Raw genomic sequence first — 18,231 nt, 5'->3', positions numbered from 1 at the left:
TGGGCTGGGCCCGGCGCGGTGGCGGGTGCCACGGCGACGCAGGCAGCGCGCGCCTCGGTTGTGGTAACGCGACGGCCGCCCCCGGCTGCCCGTGGCCCCACGGCCGGCCCGGCGGAGTGCACGACCGCCTCCCTCCCCGCGCCGCAAGGGGGCGCCGGCAGGCCCCGCCGGCAGGCCTCTCCGGCAGCGGCGGCGGAGGAAGATGGCGGCGGCCGCCTCCGAGCAGGTCTGTCCCCCGCCGAGAGGCAGGCACGGGGAGGCGGCGGGGCCGTCCCCGCCGGGGTGAGGGGGGAGCGAGGCCCGCCCCGCCGCCTGCGGGGCCGCGGCGAGCCGCCTGAGCAGCCGGTCCGGCCGAGGGGCGCTGCTTGTGGAGGGGGCGCTCGGGCGGGGGCGCCATTTTCGCGGCGGTCGCCGAGGCTGGTTTGGTGCCAGAGCGCTCCGGCGCCGCGGGCGCGTGGGGCGGCGGCGGCGGGACGGCCCGGTCCCCCTGGGCCCCCACCGCCCGCACCTAACCGGGGAGGGGAGAAACGGCGCTTGGACGGCGTTTCCGACCCGTGCCCAGTGCTGTCCGGGAAGGACGGCCTTTCCCTTGCGGGGGCAGCCGGCTCGGCGGGGAGAGGCAGCCTGAGCCCGCTGTCGGGGCGGGACGCGTTACAGCCCGGAGCTGCGCCGTCCAGCCCGCAGGCGTAAAATCACTGACAAAGACAAATACTCTCTGTTTTCGAAATAAAGTGCTCTGGCATTTGTGCACAGGAATGTAACTGTCTTGCGTAAATGGGCGCTTGCCACTAATTGGTGACGCAGAAAGCAGCTAGTCGGTGCGGTTGGTATTTATAGGACTGCGCCGTCAGTAGTCTTGTTACGCTGGCCCAAGTACGGTAGCTCAGCGACAGTGTATAAATAAGACTGAAGCTCAGATTCGGGCTCAGCATCCGAGGTCGCACACTGGAGTGAGTGAAAGCTAAATTTGTCAGAAGGGATTTCACTGTCACCCAGTCGGAGGAGTGGGACAGGGACTGTCAGCACCGCGAAGCCGGAGGGAAAAGAACTGAGCAGTTCAAGGGCTCATCTTTCAGGAGCTCCTGCATCTCCACAGGACTTTTAATCAGAGTGAGTCTTGTAGGTGCATGTGCACCGGTGGTGGCAGTGGGTAGGAGGCCCCACATTGCTGAGGGGTCCTGTACCTGCCTCATCTCAGGTGCCTCAGGAAGCACTGCCAGTTCTGCATGGATGCTCCAGCACTTGTTCCAGCAATTGCCATTTCTGCCGTATTCTTGTAGTCCTGGTGCTGTCTTCTGTTGTGCTGCCCTTACCTAATGAAAAAACTACATTGGAGTTTTAATCTCACCATCAAATCCTTTCAAGAACACACTATCCTCAGGACAAGATACTTACTGTCCTGTTGTACAAGATTTCTGTTTTCTTTTCCCCAGAGTACAGATCTCTCGGTTTTCCCTTCAATTCTGAGTTTGTGCAGGGTTATAGTGGCTTCCAGAACGTCATTGAGGAAGCCCTCCATAAACCTGTTCAGGTCAAGCACCTTTCTCAATACCATTTCCTGGTTCAGCAACAGAAGAAAACAGAAGACATTTTTAACCATTGTATCAGTGTAGACACATAGAAGTGCAGTAAGCTTAAGGTGCAGCTTCAGCATTCATTTCAGATGAGCAAACCTAATCCCATCAAAAGATCAAGCCTCTTCTTTGAAGAACAGAACCCTCAAGTAGCAACCTGCTCCATTCATGGGAGGTGGAAAAAATTCTGGACAAAGTTATGAAAATACATCAAAGGGGTTTTTTTCTATGACTATCTACAAGAGTTTCCTCTACATGTTAGTCACATTGAAGGGATATCCCTTGCAATCTAGTCACTTCAAATGATTAAATTAAAGCTAGGCTGGACAAGTTCCTCATGTCAGGTTTGAAGTCTTACAGTATTTTTCTTAATGCTGCGTGCAAGTAATAGAAGTTGAATGCAAATCCTGTGCTATCAAAGTAACTTTAAAACTGTATCCACCACACTCCTTTTGGATAGATTGATTGAGAGTCTATCCCACATTAGCATGGAGGGAACTAAAATCCTGTGTATTGGTAAATGACCTGCAGGATTATGTCCCATATTGTCCCCAAGAGGTAAAAGCTTGACGAAGTTCTTTACAGCTGATTTTTTTTACTGCAACCATGTAATGAATAATTCCTACCTGCCATGATAAAAATTACATATAAAAACATATATTGCCTGAAAATATCTGGATTTTAATTTTAGTCATAACGTTACGAGAGACTGCAGTGGTTGTAAATGTGTATTCTAAGTACAGAGTGGCAGACTGAAACATAATATTGAATACAATATGTAATATATTCCACTAGTCAATTCAAATTTCTAATTTTTTGCATACATACATGTGTATCATTCTGGTGGATTTACATGCCTTATAACAGCTAATCCGTGTTTTGTATTATAGCAAAGTTCTAATGGCCCGGTGAAGAAGTCTATGCGAGAGAAGGCTGTGGAACGCAGGAACGTTAATAAGGAGCACAACAGTAACTTTAAAGCAGGATACATTCCGATTGATGAAGACCGCCTCCATAAGACAGGCTTACGTGGCAGGAAAGGCAACTTGGCCATTTGTGTGATTGTTCTTCTTTTTATTTTGGCTGTCATCAATCTTACCGTGAGTACAATACTTAGGCTGTAAGCAACATTAGGGCGTCTTTAATTTTGACGATTTATTAGAGAAATAAAACTTACTCCAGTATGGCTGAGAAAGACTTAAAATGTACTGAAGGAGATCACAGAATCACTGAATCACTAAGGTTGGAAAAGACCTGTAAGATCATCAAGTCCAACCATCAACTAACACCACCATGCCCATTAAACCATATCCCACAATGCCTCGTCCACATGTTCTTTGAACGCCTCCAGTGATGGTGAATCCACCACTTCACTAGGCAGCTTGTTCCAGTGTTTCACCACTCTCTCAGTAAAGAAATTTTTCCTAATATCCAGCCTGAACCTCCCCTGGCGCAACTTGAGGCCATTTCCTCTTGTCCTGTTGCTAGTCACTTGGGAGAAGAGACCAACACCCACCTCTCTGCAACCCCCTTTCAGGTAATTGTAGAGAGCGAGAAGGTCTCCCCTCAGCCTCCTCCATACTGAAGAACTCCAGTTCCCTTTCTCATTTTTTCCTTTCTTTTTGTTCTTTGGTAGTCTAAGCAAGATTACATGGAGTAATCTTGTAAGTTCACTCATAATTATTTCAGTTATCATGGTCCCAGCAAGGAACCTACCGTTTACGCAACACAGAATTAGGAACCTTGAAAGTGTCTCTCCATTCCCAAAACTCAGTAACAGCAAATGTGCAGAGTGTTATTAGCGCAGTACAAATACATTCAGGATAAACTGTTAACACCAGGAACATTTTACATATAATAACAGAGCCGCACATGAGCATTCAGAATTCATCAGCCACTGCACTTTAAACCTTCATTGTTGTAACTACCACCTTTTTATTGCTTGATCAGTGAGAAGTAATGAATTATTTTTCATAAACTGGACATCCAGTGTGAAGATGCTTTCTTGTAGTTCAAGGGTAAGTATATACTGAGCTGTGCTACTTTGTTCAGGAAATTTGTTTAGCTAGTGATACCATGGTTACCCTTAAACAGGAAAAAGATTTAATTATGGATGTGATTTAATTCCAAATATATGTATTTTATATATATAAAAATTATTTCAGTTACCATTTCAGATGAGTCTAAAAATAGTGTAAAATGCTTTTTATAATTAAATGTGATATGATTTTTCCAGTAGGAATTAAACAGACTAAAGTAAATTCACACCTAAAGCTCACTTAAACACTAGCATTAATAATTCTTTCAAATAAAACATCTCGTTAATACAGTAATTGTTGTGGGAAGATCCAAACGATCAAAGTAATCTTTGAAAATGTGTGTTTCTCTTTCAGATTACACTAGTTATCTGGGCAGTGATTCGAATCGGTCCCAATGGTTGTGACAGTATGGAGTTCCATGAGAGTGGCTTGTTGCGGTTTAAACAAGTTTCTGACATGGGCGTTATACATCCATTATATAAAAGCACTGTAGGAGGCAGACGTAATGAAGATTTGGTGATCACTGGAAATAATCAGCCTGTAAGTTATATCATGAATTGAAAGCTTGTGAGCAATGCTATGGAGTTACACTCACGTTATTAATAAACGTTATATCTGAAATACCATCAACTTAATGACTTTGTTTCTGAAGATTGTATTTCAGCAAGGAACAACCAAGCTTAGTGTGGAAAAAGACAAAACTTCTATTACCAGCGATATTGGCATGGAATTTGTTGACCCACGGACACAAAATACCTTGTTCAGCACGGACTATGAAACTCATGAGTTTCATCTGCCAAATGGAGTTAAAATCTTGAATGTACAAAAGGCCTCTACAGAGAGGGTATGTCTCTTTTAACTACCTCTTTTGTAAAAGCTCATTACAGAATTGCCATAGTTGTAGAATAAGAAAAAAGATTACTAATATTATCTTTCAAGCATATTTAGAAATTTGACTAAACATAGCTAAAAATGCAGCTCTGAAAATGTAAATCACCCTAAAAATTAGAACAGAAATGAAAACTGACATCATTAAATGAGTGTAATATCTGGAATACCATGCCAGCTAGGCCTGTGTGTCTTTTTATTAAGCATTTATCCATTTGTTTGTGTCTAGATAACTGTTTCAGAAATAAAATTTCTATGAAAAGCTTCTCTGTTTCTAGTAAGAACTTAACAAAAATAATTACCAGAACTTCATGTATCATTTTCCTTCTACTGGAGATAAATGTTAATACAATCGGAATTTCAGAAGTCTGAGTAAAGGTGTAGAGAACAATCACAGCATTATAGGAGTTTTGTCAGTTCATGGCTTCTAGGTTACACAAGTTCTTAGTTGGTTTCTACATTAAATATGCTTTATCAGAAAACTAAAAAACCTAAATGTCAGTGTGTGTACGTTTAAAATGTTGATCTTAAGGTCAAACTGAAATTTCTTTCTTGCATATCATCACTTATAATAACGGCTTTGCAGATAGAGTACAGCCTCTAGTTCTTTTGTATAATATCAGTAGAGTAGTATCAGTGGTTTTATAGTGGGTTGAGTGTGCCTTAGGAAGCATTGAGCTGTTAAGGACAAATGAAAAAGAGAATTTAGTTTGCTTTTCATTGTGTTTCCTTTGCAGGCTAACAATTAAATAGTATGCTCCAGAAAAAAAAAAAACCTGTAACTTTAAATACATAGGAGAAACAGATCAAATTAAAACAGAGGAGTAAGTTTACATAGTCACTCCTAACAGGAAGCCTATATTTGCTACGAGTGTTAAGTGTGTATCCCATAATATTGTCATATGAATTGTTATTTTTATCACAAAGAAACAAAGTGCAAACATAAACTATTTTACATGCCTTCCAAAGTTAAGTAATCCTTGTTTTCAAATGTGAATGTGGAAATGGGCAGAAGCTTCATAGGCATAATGGCAGAAGGACAAAAAATGCATTGAAGGTTTTTATTAAATTGTCTAGCAATACTTTTATGGTAATTAAGGTTACTCAGACAAACCCAAGCGGCATATTTTCATTGTTCTGTAATACACTTTTTTTGTTTATGTTCTTAGATTACCAGCAATGCAACTAGTGATCTAAACATAAAGGTTGATGGCCGTGCTATTGTCCGTGGAAATGAAGGTGTTTTCATCACAGGCAAGACCATTGAGTTTCGAATGGGGGGTAACATGGAACTTAAAGCAGTAAGTATTTCAAATCCGTGGGTTTTGAACAGCTTAGTTTCAAATTCAGGTTGATAATAAACTGATGTAGCTTTATATGGATTCAAATTTTATATAAAGTAGTAATGCATAAAAGTTTAATGTAGTCAGGGTATTTAGTAAGGTTTTTAAAAGGTGGATTATTACTTTGCTGTTAATTAGCAGTTCAATAGTTTTCAGGTAACAATGATTTACTACTATTAAGACACTAAAAATCCACAATGCAGTTAAAGCTAAGCTATTGGCCTCTGCACTGAAACAAATAGCAAAGGGAATTAATCTTCTCTTCTGGAGGTTTTACTGGGAACAGCAACTTTTGACAGAGGAGCAGAGCATACAGTTAGGAGCACTACCCTCTGTGCTGCCGCAGCAAGACTCACCAGTATTCCTTTAAGATTTTTGGACATTGTTAAGATTGCAAAGCATATAGAGTGATGGAAAAGGTTAAAGGAGGATAAAAAATAGAGATACATTACTTTTATTTAATGTGTGAATTAATTTCATGTATGAATTCAAACACTGATTCCCATTTCATGTACATATTTTTAGATACACTGCATTTGCTAATAGGTCTGTCAAGTGAAAAGCCACACTACTGCTGTCTCTCTCAATATCGATCTACCTCTGGAATAGCAAAGTACATTGCTGGCTATAATTGAGAAATTCATCAACATTACTTGCAGATTTAATTAAAAAATAAAACCTTGTCATACGTACTTTTTTTATTCTCTTGATTTCTACAGCCATCCTAAAGATGTCATTGATTCATTAAACCAGCTTGTCCATTTCAAAAACAACCTGCCTTGTTTAAATTAGACATACTTTTTTTTTCTCCTTCTTAATAGGAAAACAGTATTATCCTGAATGGAACTGTGATGGTCAGCCCATCGCGACTGCCAAGTTCTTCTTACGGGGAACAGTTTAATAACGGCAACTGGCTGCGTTTCAAGCTCTGTATGTGTGCGGATGGGACACTGTTCAAGGTTCAGGTGACAGGTTATAACATGGGTTGTCAGACTTCTGTCAATCCATGTGGAGCCACGCACTGAAACACAAACCACTACCAGGAGAGTTCTCTTTTGTGTTTACATATATTTGTATGAAGTAATTGCATGCCTTCAAGGATTTCTGTTTTTACAGCAGTTTATACTAACATTTATTACATAGTATTTTTAAGCGAAGGCTGTTACGTTCAGCAGTATTATGTCATCATCCTGTTAGCCCTAACAGTGGCACTGATTTAGTAAGCTTTCAGTCTACATGCATACTGAAGTACCTTCCTGAATTGGGATCAATAGAATATATTTAAGAGACTGTGATCTTAGCAACAATCTTGACTACCTTCAGTTGCCTTTAAAGGAGGTTTTTGTCCTACATGCCAAGACCTTGAGGGCTGCTGAGAACACAACTGCGAACTGAAGTACTTCAACAGGAATGTTGATTTGTTGTTGGAAGTGGATTTGCGTGGGATGGCTGAAGCAGCAAATTTTTGTCTTCTCTGAATTTCTTGCCAAAGGTTGTTACAATGATTTCCCCTAAAATCGTGTGGTTTGCCATATGTGTACCAAGAGAGCGGTAATGGCAGATTCACTTAAAAATATTGCATTATTTCTGCTATATATTCTCATGTAGTTAAAGAAGAAAATATGCTAGCACAAATAATATTTGCAAATTAATATCAAGTGTGGAAATGTAACTTCAATTTTGAAATAGTCTTGCGATTATTGAAGTGTTGCTGGAGCTCCCATTCTATCTGTGCAGTTTAGGGATTCTACAGGTGCTTAATTTATGTGGAGTATTTATGAAATGCATTTATATTAGAAGTACATTTTTAAAGACATACTTATAACTTGCTCACTACCCAAAAAAAGTATTTTCCCAGGTGCTTTAATGTGAACAGTGTATTATTCAACAGGTAATAGTCTGAAGTACGACTGTAAGCAGCAGTGTCTGAGATCAGATCTCTTTTTCCCCATAAATGTCAGTACTGACGCATTACTGAGAACCTCAGAATTAAATTCTGAAGTTAAACTGCAGGTCTGTAATTCTAAAGGTGATGGTATCCAATCCTATGACAGCAGAGTAAATACATGTGTATCTGAATTTGTCAACAGTGAAACTGTATCTATGGTAAACTGGGACCTTATAGAAACTATTATAGCCTTGTAACTGCTTTTGCAGAGGTAAGGTATTCTGTACTAAAAGTAGACCAGCTCATTATAAGTTTCCCACTTCTCCTTCCCCATGTATTTTCTTCCATTTAAAATAGTTTTGTTTTGCATTAGCATCAAGTAACCTTAATAGCGGAGGCTGCAAAGGTGACTTTGCAAGTAGATTTTTGACAAGTGTTTCTAGATAAGCACACACTTCTCTTCCTAAAAGTTGTGCAAATGTTACACATTAACTTCAGAACTGGTCATTTGTTATGGGAAGATAAACTATCTACCCTTGTTTTATACCTCTCACAGTACACAGAATTCCACAAAATACGAAGCAGCTCCGGCTGCAACAAGAACTTCGTATCTAAGGTCCCAGTTGCCGTAGTTACTAGAAGTCAGTTAAGTCCTCATGCAGGATGTGTATGGGTGGAAGTGATTTCTAGAGGGAGATCCTTAGGTCAGGCATTACGCCTCAGGGGAGGTCAGAGGGGTCACGTTTCCTTCATTGCAGTAAGGCAAAGCCAGGTTTTGATGCTCAGTAGTTGTTGGGGGTCGGGGGGGTGGACAGCAGTGGAGCTGTTCTGACAAAAACGGAATAAACAGAATAAAATGTAGTAAAAGCCATTGAATTGCTGACATTAAAGATTAGGGGAAAATACTAACATTTTGCATGCTGCCTTCATGAACTTCATAGTTTCATTAGTTAATATTTATTAACCACTTCAACACACATTCTGCTGAAAACATGCACACATCTTTGCTGCTAAGTAGTGCCCCAATTAGTATCTGTTACAATTAAGAGGAGGAAATAAATGATAACATTTTTAGAATTTTCACTCATGCTAGCGGAAGTTTGTCACTTTATGTTTATATATATATATAAACACACACATAGGTATAAAAATATAAGCAGCAGCATCCTTGAAGCTGAAATACATCTTGAAAATGACGGTCAAGTAGATTACACACAAGGAGCATCTTAAAGCTTTCTCTGGTTAATACTGACATGCCTATATGCTAGTTTTGGATTCTTGTAATTATCAAGAGTTCTGTTTAAAATACTGTATGCAACATTGCTGAAAGGTGTGTCACAAAGGTACTCTTAAATCATAGTCTGGAGAATTGGTTTTGAAGTGTGGATTTTTTGTCAAAATGTAGCAAAACCCATCATACAAATACCAAATGAAACAAATTATCAATTTGTTAGCCACTGTTTATGTATCATTAATATATTTTGTTGCCTTCACTACACAGTTTGAGAACTGTGGGCACCACACATGCCCTGTGTTGCACATTTATTTTTTGTTTATCTTCTAACTGCCTAAGGTACATTTTTCTATACGTATTTAAAACATTGTATGGCACATTATTTATTTCAATCCCATAGATGCACTTAGATTCTGTGTGTTTAAAGTACATTCTACATGCTTCTGTGTAAAAATACCATACTGGCTACATTGAAACAACTTGCATGTGAAGAGTTCTCAGCATATGTAAAGTTGGTGGTTGTTTCAATAGGTGAAAGACAATTGCATTTCTAATCTTTGTTTTGAAATGAAACAATAAATTCTAACATGCAGCTGTGGTTCAGAAGTGTTATTTGTAAGAATATAGCTTTTCATTAAAAATACATTGTTGTGTTATTGACAGGGAAACTAGCATTTTATTAACTGTAAGTATGAAAATCATTCCACATCTGTTCGTCATGGATTGTATCTGGTGGACTTTGCTCAGTGGTAATTGTGTATGATACCTGAAGTAGAGTTCAAAAGTCTCCACTATTGTTGGTTCACGAGTTCCTGAGAAGCTGTGTTTCTTGACCGAAGGGCTGGAAAAGAAAGAAAAGGTTCGGATGTTTTTTGGGACAGGTGGAGGGAGGGGGAAGGTTACCAGTTTATCAATGTTTGTTTTTAAACATACCTAAGACTCTAAAACTGAATGTTTAAGGCAGAACATTGGTAATGCTTTGGGTATTTGTTTAGTGTTGATTTTTTTTAATGCAAAGTATTTCCGCTTTCTATTTAACTCTTGTTATGCTGAACTTCCCATAATTTTACATTTTACATATAGGTACCATGGATAACCTCCACTTGAGTGTCATAGCTGTGGTCCTTTACTTTAACCTTCCTGGATCAGTGGGAACCAAGTCACAGCAGATTCTTCTTGATACACATCACCATTCAGACTGCTGGTGGGATGGGGAGTTCTTACTGGATTGTTCTTTTACTGGAATATCTACTGTTCCAGAAGATATATCACGAGCAGCAATAACGGCTGATTTTAGTTACAATAATATTGAAACTTTTCTGTGCACTGATGGAAGAAATGAAGAATGGATGCTAAAACACCTGAATCTCAGTAACAATCTGATTTCTGAACTCTCCTTAACTGCTTGTAGAAATTTACCTGTTTTAGAAACTCTAAACCTCAATGGTAATACCATCCATACCCTCACAATAGACTTACCTATGCCTGCACATGGGTGTAAAAAGTATGGAAAAGACTGTCATCTCCTGCCTGCTTTGAAAGTATTGTCAGTTGAAAGAAATAATCTTAATACAGTTCCAAGAGGTAAGCTTTCAAAATCTTTAAGGACCTCCGTCCCAAGGGGTAAGTTGGTTTTGGATACGATTCGGTACATCTTACTGAATTCAGAATGCAACTGTCTCATTTAGTTATGCTTAGGGTGAGGGAGAGTTCTACCTGCGTGCAAATAGAGAGACTGAAGCAAATGGGTTGTTTCGGGTTAGGTTGGGTTTTCTTATACAGTCTTTGCAATCGCAATGCATTAATGTCAGTCAAACAGAACCAAATTTATCCTCTGAGAGCCTGAGCCGTATTTTTCCTTGTTGTATAAAAAGGGAAGTAAGGATCTTTGGAAAACCACCAGCCTCCACAACCCAGTCATGAACCTTAACATCAAGAAAATTATGGATGATGAATTTCATATTACTCTTCAGAAGAAAGTCAATACTCTTTTAAATAAAACTTGCTCCAATTTCAGTATTTCAAGCAGACAGGAAAATACATTTTGTTCAGTCAAAACAATTTTGCTCTATGCCGTCTGACACCCAACCAAAGTGACACTTTCTAGTAACAAGAGAGGGCTGTAAGGTTTCAATAGACTTAGAAAGTGTTTGCTAGTCACTGAACTATGCTAGGCATCGTGGCCTTTATGACAGCCTCTATCCTCATAAACAGATGGTTCACACTGTCAAAACAGTGTTTAAATGAAGCAGAAGCTGCAGTATGAGCAACACTACCCTATATATTGTTTGCTGAATTTAGTTATCTCTGATTCATCAGCTCTAGATTTGAAAATAATAGCTCTAATTTTGAAAATACTGAGGGGGGGGGGGTGGTGCAGGGGGGCAAACCAAAAACCCACTTATCTCACGAAGTCAGACAAAGGGAATAATTTTGCACCTACTGGGTCCTTGAAGTTCTATTTTTCTCCTTTTTTGATACTAAATAATTCTCTGGCATGCAGGAAAAATTTCACTTAATTATTTTGTAGTATTTGTAAAGTTCCCATATAGACAGTGTAGAAAAGCTTACATTATAAAATACATTGATGCAGATTTGATTTGTTTTGATAAAGAAATATAACTACACATTATAGGATGCCTCAGTGGGTCAGATGGATCAACCCTTTTCTGTAAGAGACTCAATTTTTAGATGTTAAAAGTCAAATTGCTGTGCATTGTACCACTGTACTTCCAGTTATACTTAAATCCCATATTCATTTAAATACATGTTCAGAACTTTATTTTCCTCCTCCAAAATACTTCACTAACATACTAGTTTTTAAGCTCTGGTAAGAAAACACAAATTGAAGTTGTAAAGCAGGGGGTTTGGTCACAGAGAAACTCTTCTCACAACTGCCACCCCAGGTGTCAGGCAGCTGCCCACTGCTGCCTTACCACTGTGTATTTTTGGCACAAATTTAGCTTCAGGGAAGCATCCAAACTACAATTCTTCATGCAGGTGCAAGGAAGAATTGATGAACCGCCAGAACTTCTGAATGCCTTTCCTATCAGCTACTTCTAGTTTTACAGCAGGAATGAATCATTCACTCTGCTTTTCACAATAAACCCAAAGATCAGTTACTCGGCAAACAGAACAGCAGGCTGGAATAAGAGATTTCCAGTAAACCAGATGACACCAAGGGCAATATTTTTAAGTAGAACCTGTAGCTTCTCAACAATGCTGTATGATCAAAAATCACTTTAGAGTGACATTCAGGTGTTACAACTGTGGTGATGGTGAGTGTTCAAGCGCCTGCCTTCCCACTGGAACTTGTGGGCTGGAGCTTTGGGGGCTGCCTGCACAGCACCTAAGAAAAATGAGGTATCATCTCCAGCATTCAAAAGGGCTACTTATGCAAGACAGATGCTGTCGTAACTAGGATATGCTGAAGAATATACTGTCATGCTTGATAACTCACAGGCAGACAGGCATAAGCAGCAACATGGTTTTGTTTTCAGTCAGGTTTACATTCTATGAATATGGTTCAAATAATTCCACATACGAAAAACTCCTGTGAACTTGCAGATGGCAATAAATAGAAGATATTGTATCACCTTTTGCATCTCCATCTTTTATTTACAATTAACATATTTGGATTTTATAAACTGAGTATATTCCACCCTTTTTACACTCCCCCTTTCCGACTTCCAGTTCTCCGGAGAAGCATGCTCAAAGTACTGAGATCACAGTCGGAATAATTTTGATAGCACAAAGGAATGTTACCGCTTTTATAGAGATGTGAATTTTTAAAACATACACTGATTGTGAATGTATTAATGTGCCTGATGTTGATGCTATGCCACTTTCAGAATGGGACAACCACTGAATAGGAAAGGCATGATAACTCAAAGCCTGCAGCCACTCACTGCAATAGACAGGAATGGAAGGAATTTTGTTGCAAAGAACTTTATAAAGCCACTTGATGCAATTGGGAAAACAAGAACATGAAATGTAACATAGTTTTGTTCTTCCTAGGACTAGGCCTGCTGCAATCCTTACAAACTGTCCATTTGTCATCCAATGGCATACGACAGATTGATGTGAATGATTTTCAAAACTGTTCACAGCTGAAGGTCATCGACTTGCAAAACAACAAGATAACTAAAATTCATCCAGACACCTTCAGGGACCTCAGCAAATTACAGGTTGTAAAGCAATATTACAACTGTTTCAATGTTTTGTGTTGATCACCATTAAAGATATTAGTTATCTATTCAGCATGATTATACTGGTCTTTGATTATTAAATTAGTATACAATTATAAAAACTAAAGCAAATGGTGAAAATAATTATTATTTTAATATATTTGCTTTTCATATATAGGAAAACACATACACTTGTAAATATACAAAATATAACCATAAGGTCACCATTTATCTATGCCACAAACCAATCCATAACTGGCTTAAACACACACACACCTCCTTTTCTACTACCATCCCTTCCATGGGGAGAGTCCTGTGGCTTCCCATTCACACAGAGGTAGTCTACAACAGGAGAATTCTAAAGATACCACAATTTAAACTTTTCATTTAAATTAAAAAGCTTAGAACAATATTCTTTAAATCCTAACCAGATGTATTGTTCCTGTAACTGCAAAAGTGCTTGTATACTAAAATAAATGTTATTGTTGATATTGCAATTAGGATTCCATTGTAAGGCTTATCAAATTAATTCTGAATTATTTCCAAATAGGTCGTGGATCTCCGTGAAAATGCTCTGACAACCCCTTTACCACAGATATTAATCAGTTTGAACTTCTTTCGACTTGAAGTGGGTTTGTCAAATAATGCCTGGATATTTAACTGCAGACTAAATGCTTTCAAACATTTATTTCATTTTCTTTTTGACTCCATGAAGAAAAAATGGAGTATTTCATACAATAAATCTGCCAGCAACTCACAGAAACCTCTGCTGTATCTTTCAAGTTTCCATTTAAACTGCAGCGACAGTGTTTTGCTCAAGAGGGCTGTAATCCCAACAGGGAGGACATCGGTGCTAAACTGTGACTCGGACAACACAAGGGGTTTGTAAAACAGGGACTCTATCCATATGCTGCTAAAATCCAAATGCATGCGGAACGATCAGAGAAATCTGGTTTAAAAAGTGGATTTCTAAAGATACTGTTTAAAAATAACTGAACAACAATTTAACATGCAAATTACTTCATTAGAAAGTAGTATACTGGTTAGAATATTTGAAAGTCACGTTTCCCAAAAAAAGTCTTCATCTCCTTCCTTACATTAAACTAATAAGTGATGCCAAATTATACACAAATAGATTTCAATAAGTAGTACATTGCAAATTTATCAGTTAATTTTGGAATGCAAACAAAGGACGGAATAGTGGGGTGGCACTTCTGGGGCATGTAGAAAACTGAGAAGGATACAATAGTGTTTCTAGTATTCAGTTATAGCAAAATGAAATGAAAGCTTATTTGCAAGGGAAAGAATTTCTATTTCTTTTAGAAAAGTACAGCTACTGTAGCACACAGTTCACTTACAAAATGAATTCAGCATTTACAATTAATACAGAGCACTTGAAGTAAAAGTGACAAAATCTACAGAGCTAAGACTTCCCATGCAGAAGGAAAACTAAGACCAAACTTAGAGTAGAAGGTGTATTTGTCATGTGCTAGAAGGCAAAATGGTTTAACTCTAATGGGCTAGTAGTGCTTTGAGGTGGTACAGCTTTCCCCTTGAACACCTTATCCCCAAATTAAAATAGTGTCTATCAGAAATGCCACCTGCTTTGTCCATTAACAAGGAAAGTCACGGAAACTCTGATCATGGGATTAAAATCAGCACACGGGATTCCACCAAAACTCAACTGGGAATGCAAGCAGATCCAAAGGCAAGGGTGTACACACAACCTTGAAACATATTCCAAAAGCCAACAACCAGCCATGGCCTACAATAAAGTTTGGAACAATTGCTCGGTAGATACAAATATCCTTAGTGTTCAAACCTTTTTGCTGCAGTCAAAGCAGTAACTACAGGAAAATCACAGTGATTGAAACGTTGACAGTTAACTAGTGATGTTTTATCTCATAGCTGCACACAGTGACCATGGCCACGCTGGAGAACGGCTGGCTATGAATATGGATCTTCCAGGAGAGAAATCAGCATATGTTTTTAGTATGACCCAGAACATACTGAGATAATTTCAGTGACCTCCTCCCTCAGTCATGCCATTTTTCTTGTAAAGTCTGCTATTAAGACCCCATACGTACTGTGTTTTAAATGTGGGGGGGAAACATATGATGGTTTAACAGATACTTGGTACCATGTAAAATGGCTCTGGATGGATAAAATTGAATTTATAATAAATAGTTAAAATTATCAAAGATAGGTCAGAGTATGTTCTTATAGAAAGAACTTGACCCTGCAAACCAACTATCCTATACCTTTAAGAAAGATTTAGTTTGTATTTTCTTTTATTTCAGGTAATGGAGTCTCTTGGTGGACACCTAAAGGCAGAATTTCAAAAGATAAGAGTCTTCCTCATATGACACTGGATAAAATGAATAATTTAGTGATATACAATGCTAAGAAAACTGCTGAAGGGTTATATTTGTGTATTTTTAATACAACAAAGAAGAAATACCTCATCTACAATATACAGGTGAAAGAAAGGGTTTCAACATTTTTGGTTAGAAAAGCCCGGGACACTAACGCTGTTTTTAGACAGGGAAGAACAGAGCAAGACTTTGCGTTGGCTGTCTGCCTCTCAGTGCTCATTACGTTTGTTTGTGCTTTTTGTCTGGGTGCTTTTGCTAGACCCTACCTTGTGAGCCTGTGGAGACTCGTGTGCAGGAACAAAAATTCAGGTTCAGAACATACTTACTCTAATCAAGCTTTTTCAGATGAAACCTTGAGCAGAGAGTCCTCTGCAAGCAAACCAACAAATACGCAGCATAATTTATTCATTTGTGATGAGAATTCTTCAAGAAACACATGCATTTTTCCTACAGAAACTTCTACTTTGCATGAAAATGTCATTGGTAGCAGTGTACATGCACCAAATACTGAAGAAGAGCACCAGAAACAATGCAATAATGACATCAATGCGAAGAAAAAAACAGTAGTTTCAGACATCAAAACTAGTATCAGCAATAAAGAAAATATAAATGTTGATGATAATGGACTATTTTCTGTAAGGATAGATTACAAGAACAGCAATGAAGTAACACCAAGAAAATTAATGAGTAATGACATTTCATTATGGAAAGATTCAAAATATGCAAATAATGAAGACTCAGAGAAGAGCAGGTTCCCTCCCATGCCCAGGAGATTGAATGCTGACTCTCACTCAAATCACACTGACTCTTCAGGTTCAGATTTATCCTTCATGGGAGAAACTGGCTTTCCATTTTCCAGAATACAAACACATACAGTTGCACAAGATTCTCGGAACGGCAAGGTAAGCAACAACTCTGGTCTGCTGCAGTCTGAAATCACAAAGGCTGTACCAGAGTCTCCTGAAAGAAAAGGCATCGTTTTACATAATGAACCCATGAGCACTACAAAATTTATGCCTGGAAGGCAAAGCTGTGATGAACAACTTGGTCTAAATGACAACATAAATATAACCAGTGATGTGGGAGACTTTATTTTACCCGGTAGCTGCAAGAGACATACAAATACTGAGAATTTAAGTGTCTACCAAACGAGAGAAAACTGTCCTCTTACAGAGTACGACTGTAAAACAGAACGTACAAATGATGCTTCAGCAGATATATTTGGCGATAGTTCTTCAGATGAAGGGACTCCATTCACAATGAGTGACTGTAGTTCTGTAGCAGACTTTGAACTGGAACAACCTGATGTTAGTGACAACCTGCCAGTCCATCAGTCATCACTAGAGGAAGCTAAAACGAACAGTGGAACTGGGAAGTTCTCAACGCTGCCAGAGTCTCCAAACATTGCTGTTGAACTTCAGGGTACTGGGAAAAATAAAGACGAGAACAGTGCGTATTTTGAAACCACTATTAATTATGGATCAGATACCATCATGCCTCAAACAGCATCACCTTATGCCGATAAATGCAGTGACCATGTAAGCGTGTCAGATTCAGACACAATTAGTTCTTCAAGTCAAGAAGTTCCTGATACATTTGATTATTTTACTAATGCAGAGTCAACAGTACAAAACTCTATTTCTGATTCTCTCCACAAGCAAAGCATAGATTTTGGCAATACATTACTTTTGTTAAAACATTCTCCCACGTATGACACAGAGACAGAGAACCCTCATGAAGAGGCTGAACTGCAGCTTTATCAGTTTCCCATTGAACCACAGCATTCCCTCAGCTTCAGTCCCTCTGAACAAGAAGAAAATGCACCAGAGGGAAGTACAGACGAGCACAGAGGTAGGAACTCTGAAAAGAATCACGGTGAAGGGGACATTACATTAAGAAGAAACACGAGTACATCCGAGGACCATGATTTTATTTTTGCTCCCGTTGATATTGGTTTCAATGACATTGTTAAAAAAACATCACTACTGCATTCCAGCAACAAATCATCTCTTCAATCTCTACCTGAACACACAGCTGAAAAACATTTTACAGTTATTATAGAGAAAGAAGACTTGCTACCACAGGGGGAGCAGGTGAGCACAACTAAGGCTCGTGCAGATAAAACACAAAGAGATTTTAATGGGAAAGACTGTGATGGTTACACAGAATTACAGGATACCAGCAACTGCAGTCTGCCCGAAGAAAGAGAGTCTTGCAATCTTGCGGCAAATTTGCTGCATCTTCACTCTTCTGGGAAAACACAATCACTCTTCAACACAGAAGATCATTTCCAACTGGATCAGAGTGATGAGGATGCATGTTCCTTCTCAGTCCCACAAGGCTTCTTCAATGAAAGCACACAAAACAGTTCACATTCATTCCCACAAAAGACTACAGGAAATATAATCTCCAAAAGCACTGATTCCAGCAGGACGAAGGATGACACTTTGACAGGACTGGAGAACAATTCTGCAACAGCTGTCAACCTCCAAAATTCCAGTGAAAAACTCAGTCAAAAAAGTCAGACCAATTTAGGACAGGGACAGTTTTTTGTTAAGAAGAAAAGAGCATTTGATGGATTTGCTAATGTTGTGCAAAGCAGGAGAACAAACTTCAATAGTTGAGACACAAAAGTGTAACACTAAGGTCCCACAGTGTTCATGTCATATAGTAGGTGCAAAAATGATTGTGTCTTAAAATGAA

General features: G+C 39.0%; 2 protein-coding genes across 2 annotated transcripts; both read left to right on the top strand.

Annotated features, from left to right (window-relative positions):
- Positions 1–193: 193 nt before the first annotated feature.
- SGCB (sarcoglycan beta) lies at positions 194–9,558 on the top strand. The gene is made up of 6 exons (XM_059817694.1): positions 194–226; positions 2,465–2,674; positions 3,968–4,153; positions 4,266–4,457; positions 5,671–5,802; positions 6,666–9,558. Exons 1-6 carry the CDS (start codon positions 203–205, stop codon positions 6,867–6,869), a joined length of 948 nt encoding a protein of 315 aa, XP_059673677.1. The 5' UTR covers positions 194–202; the 3' UTR covers positions 6,870–9,558.
- A 496-nt stretch (positions 9,559–10,054) lies between these two features.
- On the top strand, positions 10,055–18,231 carry LRRC66 (leucine rich repeat containing 66). Its single transcript, XM_059817813.1, has 4 exons — positions 10,055–10,550; positions 12,984–13,153; positions 13,704–14,034; positions 15,454–18,231. The coding sequence occupies exons 1-4, from the start codon at positions 10,055–10,057 to the stop codon at positions 18,150–18,152; spliced, it is 3,696 nt and encodes a 1,231-aa protein (XP_059673796.1). The 3' UTR covers positions 18,153–18,231.

The sequence above is a fragment of the Gavia stellata genome, chromosome 5 (genome assembly GCF_030936135.1).
Source record: "Gavia stellata isolate bGavSte3 chromosome 5, bGavSte3.hap2, whole genome shotgun sequence".
NCBI lineage: Eukaryota > Metazoa > Chordata > Aves > Gaviiformes > Gaviidae > Gavia > Gavia stellata.
Note: the sequence above shows the minus strand (reverse complement) of the source record. Positions and strands in the feature narration are given on the sequence as shown.